Below are 12,028 nucleotides of genomic sequence, written 5' to 3'. Positions count from 1 at the left end.
TCATGGAGCTAAATCTTTTATCATAAGATGGGTTTTGTTGGGATTATACACAACTAAGTTTATTTCATTTTTTTCTAAAGTATTTATGGAGAAACTTGTCTGAAGGAGAGAAGTAGATAAGTTGGAAGGAAAATTGCAAATATAGCATGATTTTGGAGTGCATAAACATGGTTTTGGTGAGAATCGCTAAACTTCACCTTTTGTCATAGTTTGAATCATCATGAAAATAATTTTTAGCAGCCATAAACTATTTAAACCCTCAAGAGCAATCAGCAATCATTCCAATTTTCATTTTCAGATAAATTTAAGGGTGAAATTCAAATTTAAGTATTCATTGCAAAGACATGATAAAGCATTGGATTATATATATATATATATATATATATATATATATATATATTACAGCAGTAGTGTTTGTTCAGCAACAATGAGCTTCAGCGGCATGTGTTTTGCAATTGGTACAAGCTCTCTGCATAATTTAAGAGAATCTCTGCAGAATCATAAACCAAACCAAAGAGAGCAAAATTTAATTTACTTTTTGTAGGTTGCCCAAATGAAAAATTATATATATATATATATATATATATATATATATATATTACCTGATATTCTCTTCAAAATCTAGAAAATTGGGACGGTTTTTTCATTAAACGATTTTTTAAGAAAAAAATTCACTAAAATGATTTTTTTAAAATAATTATAAAAATAGTAAGTCTGTTTCAAAAATAGGATATCAAAATAAGAAGTGGTGATTTTAAAACACAGCTTTTACTTTAAAATAGAAGTTGTATTTTAATTATAAGATTTTAATTTTTTAATTTTTAATAAAATTGTAGGTTTAATCTACGAATTATATTTTTAAACTTATTTTATTTTATTATTTTTAGGAGTCGCTTAATGTACTATTTTTATTTTGTGAGCAGCATATCTCATTATTGGATGTTTCGTCTCCCACCTCTTCTATCTTCAACCAAACTTTTTTTTCTTTTTTCTTTTTGATTATCCTTATAATAAACTGAAGAAGCACTAGCTACAATAATGACAAAAAAGCGACTTCTAAAAAGATAAAATTAAATTATATTAAAAATCAAAATTGTGTATTGAATACATAATTTTATTAAAAATAAAAGTTATAAATTAAAATCATATAATTAAAATATGACTAATATTTCTCAAATACGATTTATCTATTTCTATAATTTTTAAAAAATTTATCAATTTTAATAAATTTAAAAATAAATTACCTTAGTTTGGGGCAAATATCGAATTTAGACTTGTTCTTCCACTGGAGGCATATATAAGACAGGTGTCATCTGTTCAAAAAGGAAAACCAGTTTAAACACTTCATCGTTTAACCTTTTTTTTTTTAGTTCTTTTCAATAATTTCTGAAATTAAAATTATAAGTTTTCACACTAATTACCCTCAGATTATGATTTTTCCTGATAATCTAAGCAAAGAAAGTCCAACGACTAGAGATTATGATATATCTCACATTAATTAAAGATTAAGATATTATGAGATTGAGTTAGGTTTAAAGTCTATCTATCTTTTAATATAGTATCACCAGAGTCATTTAAAATCTATCATAGAAAAAATTTGTTGGACACCTCATAACACATCTTTCCTCACGGAGATCTCACATTGACTAAAGATTAGAATATCATGAGGTTGAGTTAAACTTAAATTTGGATTAACTTCCCCTTAACATCTTTTAGAAAATAAAATAAAAAATTAAATTATTTTCTCCATCAAGTAAAATTAATTTGTAAAGTTCTATAATTTAATTTCTCTAGAATTATACTTTTAATTAATGAATAAAGTAATTTAGCTTTTAAAAAAATTATTTCACTGTTTTGTTTTATTCTATTTTTCTAGAAGTGTTTAAAAAGAATTATTATTGAATCTGAGTTTTTATGTGAACCTGAAGTTGAAAGAGCTTCTTCCATATTTGAATCTGATGTTCATTTTCAAGCTTTATAATTCCTCCATAGTAGCCCCCTGTTGGATCATCTTCTTCTTTATTTGTCTTTCTAAAAAACTTTATTCGTCTCAAGTTTGATACTTCAGGGTATTGCCTGAACTCCACTATGAATGAATCTACCACACAACAACATTAAGATATCAAAACATTTTCAATTTAGAATCATATTCACAATCCATCATTTTTATACCATCACATTACACCTTTCAATATTATTATTTTAATATTTTTTTTATAAATTTATTCTTTATTATATTTATTTATTTTAAACTCATCATGTAAGAATTGTATTGGAGTTTTCAAACCATAATTTTCATTTTTTCACTTTTACTAAGGAAAATGCAAAAAGTTAGTAAATTTTATCAAAACAACTATGAAATTTACCTTAACATTTCATTTAGCTTTGTACTCTTATTTTTATTGTAAATTTATGTGTTTTACCATTTGATTTTTGTCACTAATTAAATGACTTAATTATTATTTTTGTCCTCACATTTTCAGTTTACTAATCAATTCACTCCTCTCCTTTCTAATCACTTTTAAGGTACTTTTTTGTCATTGATTAAATTACTTAATTATTATTTTTGTCCTCACATTTCCAATTTACTAATTAAACTCATTCCTCTCCATTCTAATCTACAGGTTCAAGAAGCAAAATATAACTTAATCGATTAGTTAAAAATGAAAAAAAAATGAAAATAACAATCATGTCATCTTGTTGATAATGATATAATATTTTTTTAAAATAAAATATATTTTAAAAGTTTAATAGAACAATTATTTTTAAATTAAAAAGGCTCAAATGTATAAGATATTTAAAATTTAATTAAATCTAAATTAAACAAACTTTAATTTAATTAGTCTTTATAAGAAAATTAAAATCAAATCTTAATTGTTATTTTAAAATGAATAATCGATATTTAATTTAAAATTATTAAAAACTTTAAAAATTATGAGATGTTTTTGTAGATGGAATGAGAAATTTTGTTACCATTGTACTGACACTGACAAGATTTGTGATTACATGAGTCCAAGTGACCAATAATAGCATACCACCATTCTGCAATACATCTCACAACAACTTGTGAACAATAGAATTTCATATTTGGCTGATTCTCCTAGCACCACATCAATTATTCTATTACATTTGAAATGTCCCTTTTTTTATTAATGATTTAAAATTTTTTTTTTGGATATTTATATTCATAAATCAAATCATAAAGTTTAGGATATGTAAGTCCATAACTAATATGTCACTTTCAGATTTTGTCATTCAGAAACTTACCTGAACAACATAAATGATCTTCTAGATGTCATATAAAAGATCCGTAAGCAAACATAAATGAGTTTTGGATCTCGATCATCAACATCATTTACAACACACCATTCCGGACATAGAAATTCAGAACTCATAACTCACTTTCGGATATGATCATCAGAAAATTTAAATAAAACACAAAAATTACCTTTCGGATATCTAAATCTAGAGTATATAACAATCACTTTTGTATTTTTAAATCTGTAAACAAACATGAAGTAAAGAGTAATGTTGATTTTAAATTTTATGCTAGATGCATGTCTTAAATGATATGGTGCAGAAGAAACAACCTTCATATTTTTGAAATAATGTTAGAATTTAGAATGATACCATAAGGACATTCAGTATTTGATCTCCATTGAATCTCAATATGATCATCTGGTTTCAAATTGTCTGAAAAATGAGAAAGATGCACAAGATATGGAGGAGTGTCAACTAAGGGAGCTCTCACCATATCCCACTCAATGTTCCTCCCTAGGCAACTCCAACCTCCATTTTGATACCTAACATAACATTAATATAATCTTTCACAAAACAAAACTCTTTTGCTAAACAAACTAAACCATCCAAATCACAAGACAAGACAAATATTATTGCACTTAGATATAAGCTAAATCATTCATTTTGATTTCAGTACATGCATGTATATTTCAAAGAGATCATTTTGCATATACCTTGCTTGAAAGGTATTAGATTGTGAGTCATAGTTAACCAATGCATCGTGAATCACCAATCCCTGGAAAAGACATAATATTGATTAATACACAACACACACACACACATATATATATAATATAATATATAATATAATATATAATATAATATAAAAAATGATTAAAAAGTTTAGACCTCATGAAATATATAATCTAGTTAATTAGGTTTTACCTTGTAGACCTGGGCAGGAAACCAAAAGCTACCACTCTCCAGAGAGAAATACAAAGACATCATGAAGTTGTTTGATTGTTGACCATTCAGAACCTTGCAATCTTCCAAGTATGAACCAAGATATAGGTTAGGCCAAACACCACTAAAAGAACCCATTGACCCACTTTGATTATTCTGTTCATTCTTCAAAAAAACTCCATCTTTGGCCATTCCTATGTGCCACTCCCACTCCTTGTAAACCACATCACCAATCACTCTACCCCATTTCTCTTTTATGTGATTTTCCCATAAGTTATCACTTTGGCATTTACCCTTCAAGAAAACACACACCATTGACATTGTGCAAAGGTCTATTGGAGAAAGGTACTTGAGAATGAAATCCAAGGTGGATTTAGGCAAATCCAGTAGGGAGATAGGAGGATCTAGTTTACTATTCTTCTCCATGTTTGAGATTATAATTAGGCTAATAATGTTTTCTATGATATAAAGAGAAGATGAAACAATCCACCCTATTGAAGGTAGCAAAAAGGACCTACTTTGATTATTACATAAAGCAAAATATTGAGTTTATTGCCAAAGATATGGTTATATATATCATTATGCATACTATGCTGGTCATGCCTCATTAATGAGTGAGACAATCTAAAACACACCATAAGTTCAAGGTCTTGTTTATGAGTGTAAAAGTCTAAATAATTCAATTGTGCTGGTTTGGTTGGTTAAAGTTTGAAATGAGTGCAGTTTTTATTTATTGAGGAAAAGAAATGTTGAATAGAATGGTATGGTGAAAATGAAAGGTTGGTATATTAAAGAAGATTGGTAGAAGACAGTTAAGAATAAAAAAAATGCAATGTTATGTATATATCAAACAATTTAAAGTTTCTGGGATTTTTTTTCCACATTAAACAGATATATCCCGAGTAGGTTAGAGAATGATGGCGTGTAAGTCAATTTCAACATTTAAGAGGGTTTTAGCTAAGTTAGAGCAGGTCAATTTTTGAAAAATAAACTAGGTCAAATCCGGTATAAAGGCTATTGCTTTGAATTATAGTACTGCACTTAATCATGCAACATTTCGAATTCTGTTTCTTCAAGTCACTTAACTCTCTCCATGGGAACTGAAATCATGGAGATAAATCTTTTATCATAAGATGGGTTTTGTTGGGATTATACACAACTAAGTTTATTTCATTTTTATTCTAAAGTATTTATGGAGAAACTTGTCTGAAGCAGAGAATTAGAGAAGTTGGAAGGAAAATTACAAATATAGCATGATTTTGGAGTGCATAAACATGGTTTTGGTGAGAATCGCCAAACTTCACCTTTTGTCATAGTCAGTTTGAAATCATCATGAAAATAATTATTAGCAGCCATAAACTATTTAAACCCTCAAGAGCAATCAGCAAGCATTTCAATTTTTATTTTCAGATAAATTTAAGGCTATGTATATAACCAATGTCACGAAATTAAACACTTTTACTGCATAATTCAGTAGATGTATATGGTGCTAATTTAATTCAGTTTAACCATGTTTTATTGGAGTAAAAAGGGGTGTAAATGATGTGTTATAGTTTTATATGATCCACACAAAGGTTGAAAATGATGAAATGAATTGAAACAGTGTACAGTAACCAGCACCTGTTGCTGTTATGTGTTTTAAATCTATTCATGCTATATAATTCCAACATATAATTAATGTTCCAACCTAAATTGAATTATATATATATATATATATTACAGCGTAGTGTTTGTTGAGCAACAATGAGGTTCAGCAGCATGTGTTTTGCAATTGGTACAAGCTCTCTGCATAATTTAAGAGAATCTCTGCAGAATCATAAACCAAATAAAAGACAGCAAAATTTAATTTACATTTTATTGGTTGCCCAATTGAAAATTATATATATATATATATATATATATAGTTATACCTGATATTCACTTCAAAATCTAGAAAATTTGGACAGTTTTTTAATTAAACTGATAAGTTTTTTTAAATTTAATAAAATGAACAAATTTTTAAATAATTATAAAAATAGTAAGTCTGTTTCAAAAATACGATTCCAAAATAAGAAGTCTTAGATTTTAAAACACAAATTTTACTTTAAATTAGATGTTGTATTTCAATTATAAGATTTTAATTTTTCACTAATATTTCTCAAATACGATTTATCTTTTTCTATAATTTTTAAAAAAAGTTATCATTTTAATAAATTTAAAAATAAATTACCTTGGTTTAGGGCAAATACCGAATTTAGACTTGTGCTGCCACTGGAGGCATATATAAGACAGGTGCCATCTGTTCAAAAAAGAAAACCAGTTCAAACCTTTTTATTTTTATTTAGTTCTTTTCAATAACTTCTGAAATTAAAATTGTAAGTATGCACACTAATTACCCTCAGATTATTATTTTTCCTGAGAATATAAACAAATTCCTTTCTACTTTAAACCTATTTGGACTAACTTCTCCTGAACATCTTTTCGAAAATAAAATAAAATAAAATTAAATTATTTTTTCCATCAAATAAAATTTATTTGATTAATTTCTCTAAAATTACACTTTTAATTAATGAATAAAGTAATTTTAGTTTTTAAAAATATTATTTCACTGTTTTGTTTTATTCTATTTTTCTAAAAGTGTTTTAAAAAAATATTATTCAACACTACTAAAAAAAATAATCAAATTGCAATAATTTTAGATACCAAAATAGTTAGCTTGACTAAATTAGATATCATTTTAAAAACTAAAAAAATTATTGATATTTAAAGTAGTTTCTATTATTAATAAAAATTTATAAAGTAGTTTTTAAATTGGTATCTAACTATTAACTACCAAATTTTATCTACTAATATTTTAGATTGTCATTAGTCTCTAAATAATTAAATGAGACAAATTTAGAATCTAAAATATTAGTAGTTAAAATCTTAGTAACTAATTTAGATATTAATTTAAAAATATTTTATAATTTTTTTATTAATAACAACAATCATCTAAAGATGTACCTGATGTTGAAGTGGAAAGAGGTTCTTCCATGTTTGAATCTGATGTTCATTTTCAAGCTTTATAATTCCTCCATAGTAGCCACCTATTGGATCACCTTCTTCTTTATTTGTCTTTCTACACAACTTTATTCTTCTCATGTTTGATACTTCAGGGTATTGCCTGAACTCCACTATCAATGTATCTACCACACAACAACATTAAATGCAAGTAAGATATCAACACATTTTAATAGAACAATTCTTTTTAAATTAAAAATGCTCAAATGTATAAGATATATATAAAATTTAATTAAATCTAAAATAACTTTAATTTAATTAGTCTTTATAAAAAAAATTAAAATCATTTACTTTCTTAATTGTTATTTTAAAATGAATAATCGATATTTAATTTAAAATTATTAAAAACTTAAAAAATTATAAGATGTTTTTGTAGAGAGAAGATGGAATGAGAAATTTTGTTACCATTGTAATGACACTGACAAGAATTGTGATTACACGAGTCTAAGTGACCAATAACAGCGTACCACCAATCTGCAATACATCTCACAACAACCGGTGAACAATATAATCTAAACAATATAATCTGATGTGAAATGTTTGTTTTGTCCTAATGATTCAAATATTCATATCCGTAAATCAAATCACAAAGTTCCGATATGTAAGTCTTAAACTAATATAATATGTTACTTCGGGATTTAGCCATTCAAAAATATAAATGACCTTCTGCATGTCAAGATTTGTAAATAAATATAAATGAGTTTCGGATCTCGATCCTCAACATTTACAGCACACCATTCTGAACATGGAAATTCGAAACTCATAACTCACTTTTGGATATGACCATTTAGAAGCTTAAATGAAACATAAAAATGACCTCTGGATATATAAATTTGGAGTATATAACAACCATTTCTGGATTTTTACATCCATAAGCAAACATGAAACCAAAGACAATGTTGAGTTTTAAATTTTATGTTGATGCATGTCTTAAATTATATATTGAAGGGAAAAACAACCTTCATATTTTTGAAATTGTTATAAAATAATGTTAGAATTTAGAATGATACCATAAGGACATTGTGTATTTGATCTCCATTGAATCTCAATATGATCTTCTGGTTTCAAATTGTCTGAACAATGAGAGAGATGCACAAGATATGGAGGAGTGTCAACTGAGGGAGCTCTCACCATATCCCACCCAATGTTCCTCCCTAGACATCTCCAACCTCCACTTTGATACCTAACATAACATTAATAATCTTTCACAAAACAAAACTCTTTTGCTAAACAAACTAAACCATGAACCATCCAAATCTAGATTATTATTTCACTTTTTTTGAACAAGATTATTGTAATTACTTCTTTTTTTAATGGTTAATTTCCGTTCCTTGTCTTGTCTTTAAGTTGTTTATAAAAATACACTTGAAGAGATATGAATATTATTGATCATACATGAAAATTTCGTTTTTCCAACAAGCTCAAGCACTATAATATTTGATCTTTTATTCATTTGAGTTTCTCATTACTGACTCAGTATAAATACAAATTATTTATTATATAATCTTAGAAGGGAATATTATTTTCTTTATAGTATCAGAACAGGTTGAAAAAACTTGCTTCGGTTGTGCTCATTTTCATTAATTCTCATTTTTTGTTTGTGTTCTTACTTTTCATAAGACAAATATTATTGGACTTAGGTCTAAGCTAAACCATTCATTTTGATTTTCTCATAAACACTTTTAAAAAAATATATATATAAAAAAAGTTAAATAAACTTATCTAAAGTTAAAGTTCATTTATTTAGAATTAAATATGTTTTTCCATATTATACTATAACATGAAATGAAATTGTTTTTTCATACCTAATCCAAACTTTAGACAATTTAGATAATAGTAGTATCAAAATTATTGAAACGATTAATCATTTCACATAAATAAAAAGACCTATTATAATATTTTCATATTACAAACACCTGATATAAAAATTTAGACAAAAAAATAAAAACCAACTTTCTATTATACATGAAAAAAAAATATTTAACCCATTTATTTATTAGTCCAAACAAAAAATTTAAAGAAACCATATAAACGTGTTGTACAAATTAGTTTATCCATAATTTGAATTTATATGAAAGAAGAAGTCTTTTCTATCTTAAAAAAATGCAAGCTGTTATAAGGTGACTTATGAGCAATATTAGTCCCACATCTCACACTTTGCCTAATAAAAAGCCTATATATTCAGTTATTCAGCTACATATTATTTCAAAGATATTTCATAAATTTTAAGAATTATGATTATATTGAGACAGAAAAGAGCTTAATAAATGGTGAGTGTAATTTTTTTAATACGTGACCTGCATATCAAGGATTTTTTTCATGTTGCTGCATTATACTAATAAAGAAACATGATATAATAAAATGATTAAATTTTATTGGATGTATGTGTAAACATAATTTATATTTGATAGTGCATATGCATTAAATTGAGTTAATCAAGTTTTTAATTTCTGAAATTTATAGTAGAATATCTTTCTCTCTTAAATTGAAACAAAATATGTTTTAATAATTTTTTTAAATCAATGGCGTGGAGTGGTGAAAATTGATGATATAATGTTACTAGTATTTGATACAGCCTCATTTTCTAATGTCACGAATCACTGTTTTTTTTTTTGCTAATGTCATTGACTCCATAAATTAAAACGTATTTTTTAAAAATTTGAGAAACTAAAGTAATATATATATATATATATATATATATATATATTTTCAGTTTAAAAGATCCAAAAGTCATTTTTGTCTCAAAAGTTAGGAACTCAATTAACTTGAAAGGAAATTTTTCAGTACATGCATGTATATTTCAAAGAGGCCATTTTGCATATACCTTGCTTCAAAGGTATTAGATTGTGAGTCATAGTTAACCAAGGCATTGTGAATCACCAGTCCCTGGAAAAGACATAATATTGATTAATATATACATATATATATATATAATATAATATAATATAATATAAAAAATGATTAAAAATTTTACACCTGAAATATATAATATAGTTAGGTTTTACCTTGTATACCTGAGCAGGAAACCAGAACCTACCACTCTCTAGAGAGAAATACAAAGACAGCATGAAGTTGTTTGATTGTTGACCATTGAGAACCTTGCAATCTTCTAAGTATGAACCAAGATATAGGTTAGGCCAAACACCAGTAAAAGAACCCATTGAGCCAGTTATATTGTTGTGTTGATTCTTCAACAAAACTTCATCTTTGGCAATTCCTATGTGCCACTCCCACTCCTTGTAAACCACATCACCAATCACTCTACCCCATTTCTCTTTTATGTGATTTTCCCATAAGTTATCACTTTGACATTTACCCTTCAAGGAAACACACACCATTGACATTGTGCAAAGGTCTTTTGGAGAAAGGTACTGGAGAATGAAATCCAAGGTGGATTCAGGCAAATCCAGCAGGGAGATAGGAGGATCTAGTTTACTATTCTTCTCCATGTTTGAGATTATAATTAGACTAATAATGTTTTCTATGACATAAAGAGAAGATGAAACAATCCACCCTATTGAAGGTAGCAAAGAGGACCTACTTTGATTATTATATAAAGCAAAAAACTGAGTTTATTGCCAAAGATATGATTATATAGTGAGTGAGACAATCCAAAATACACGATAAGTTCAAGGTCTAACATTTGGGTATGTCTTTTGTTTATGTTATCTGAAAAAGACTTCATTGAGAGTTACGAAATCTGCTTTAGCTATTTTTACACATAAAAATATAATCTTTCATTGTTGTAGAAATAAATAATTGAGCATTGGAATCTTCTCAAATTTTATACTTATAATTTTTTTTCTTACTATAATTTGTCTTCCTTATCATAAATACAAGTATAATGTTTTTAAATATATATATATATATATATAATATTCAAAGGAGTGATAATGTAATTTTTTTAAAAACAAAATAGAATATTTAGAATTTAAAAAAAATAATTAAAGAAAGTTTATGAGTGTGAAAGTAATTTACTCTAAATAATTCTATGGCGTGCCGGCCGGTTTGGTTGGTTAAACTTTGAAATGACTGCCGCTTATATTTATTGAGGAAAATAAATGTTTAATAGAATGGTAATGTGAAAATGAAAGGTTGATATATTAAAAAAGATTGGTAGAAGACAATTAAGAATAAAAAAAATGCAATGTTATGTATATATCAAACAATTTAAAGTTTCTGGGATTTTTTTTCCACATTAAACAAATATATCCCGAGTAGGTTGGAGAATGATGGCGTGTAAGTCAATTTCAACATTTAAGAGGGTTTTAGCTAAGTTTATTCAACATGTGTATGAGTTAGACCAGGTCAACTTTTAAAAACTAGGATAATATGTTTAGAAATATAATTCTTGAATATAACTTTTTATGTTTTAATAAAATGAAAATTCTGTTAATTTAGTTTTTCAAGTTGAGACCAAACACATTTAATCAAGGATTTTAAAGTAATCAAGGAATTTAATATAAGTGGTTAATGTGTCGAATCTAAGCTGAAATCATTCTGATCAATATTGACTAAACTTTATTATTCTCCAATTAAATTAGATTAGTTTGAGGTAAAACTTCAAATATTAACGAAAAGGAAGAACTAAATACACTTTTTTTTACCTGAGGCTGTTTTCTTAAAACTTAAAATTGTAAAAAAGTTAGTCATGATTGAAGAATAAGAAATATAGAACAATTAGAGAACAAAATCATATATACTAATATTTCATTCTAATTGGTGTTTCAATTGGTGTAAAATCAATTAGAGAACAAAATTTTGGATTTAACAACATAATCGTCGA

The 12,028-nt window shown here is 26.3% G+C and overlaps 2 protein-coding genes across 3 annotated transcripts; both read right to left on the bottom strand.

Annotated features, from left to right (window-relative positions):
• Nucleotides 1-276: 276 nt before the first annotated feature.
• Nucleotides 277-4,748, bottom strand: LOC137830490 (F-box protein At2g32560). Its single transcript, XM_068637874.2, has 7 exons — nt 4,186-4,748; nt 3,975-4,036; nt 3,631-3,803; nt 2,974-3,042; nt 1,923-2,098; nt 1,245-1,313; nt 277-490 (listed from the first exon to the last, which is right to left on the bottom strand). The coding sequence occupies exons 1-6, from the start codon at nt 4,627-4,629 to the stop codon at nt 1,269-1,271; spliced, it is 969 nt and encodes a 322-aa protein (XP_068493975.1). The 5' UTR covers nt 4,630-4,748; the 3' UTR covers nt 277-490; nt 1,245-1,268.
• A 1,101-nt stretch (nt 4,749-5,849) lies between these two features.
• LOC137829456 (F-box protein At2g32560) lies at nt 5,850-10,771 on the bottom strand. 2 transcript variants are annotated; one of them, XM_090305191.1, is made up of 7 exons: nt 10,248-10,771; nt 10,067-10,128; nt 8,253-8,425; nt 7,648-7,716; nt 7,186-7,367; nt 6,413-6,481; nt 5,850-5,988 (listed from the first exon to the last, which is right to left on the bottom strand). In XM_090305191.1, exons 1-6 carry the CDS (start codon nt 10,689-10,691, stop codon nt 6,437-6,439), a joined length of 975 nt encoding a protein of 324 aa, XP_090161317.1. In that variant the 5' UTR covers nt 10,692-10,771; the 3' UTR covers nt 5,850-5,988; nt 6,413-6,436. The 2 variants fall into 2 exon arrangements, with proteins under 2 accessions (XP_090161317.1, XP_090161316.1); XM_090305190.1 differs by having other exon boundaries at nt 5,882-6,009.
• Between the last annotated feature and the right edge of the window lie 1,257 nt (nt 10,772-12,028).

The sequence above is a fragment of the Phaseolus vulgaris genome, chromosome 7 (genome assembly GCF_051622355.1).
Source record: "Phaseolus vulgaris cultivar YP4 chromosome 7, ASM5162235v1, whole genome shotgun sequence".
NCBI classification, from domain to species: domain Eukaryota; kingdom Viridiplantae; phylum Streptophyta; class Magnoliopsida; order Fabales; family Fabaceae; genus Phaseolus; species Phaseolus vulgaris.
Note: the sequence above shows the minus strand (reverse complement) of the source record. Positions and strands in the feature narration are given on the sequence as shown.

Coding starts and splice junctions, on each gene's coding strand:
- LOC137830490 (XM_068637874.2), bottom strand. CDS start 4,629: ATGGAGAAGAATAGTAAACTAGATCCTCCTATCTCCCTACTGGATTTG. Junction 3,043..3,630: donor AAATACTGAATGTCCTTATG/GTATCATTCTAA, acceptor GATGTATTGCAG/AATGGTGGTATGCTATTATT. Junction 1,314..1,922: donor AGAAGCTCTTTCAACTTCAG/GTTCACATAAAA, acceptor CTTTTTGAACAG/ATGACACCTGTCTTATATAT.
- LOC137829456 (XM_090305191.1), bottom strand. CDS start 10,691: ATGGAGAAGAATAGTAAACTAGATCCTCCTATCTCCCTGCTGGATTTG. Junction 8,426..10,066: donor TCTAATACCTTTGAAGCAAG/GTATATGCAAAA, acceptor ATGTTATGTTAG/GTATCAAAGTGGAGGTTGGA. Junction 7,368..7,647: donor TTGTCAGTGTCATTACAATG/GTAACAAAATTT, acceptor GTTGTGTGGTAG/ATACATTGATAGTGGAGTTC.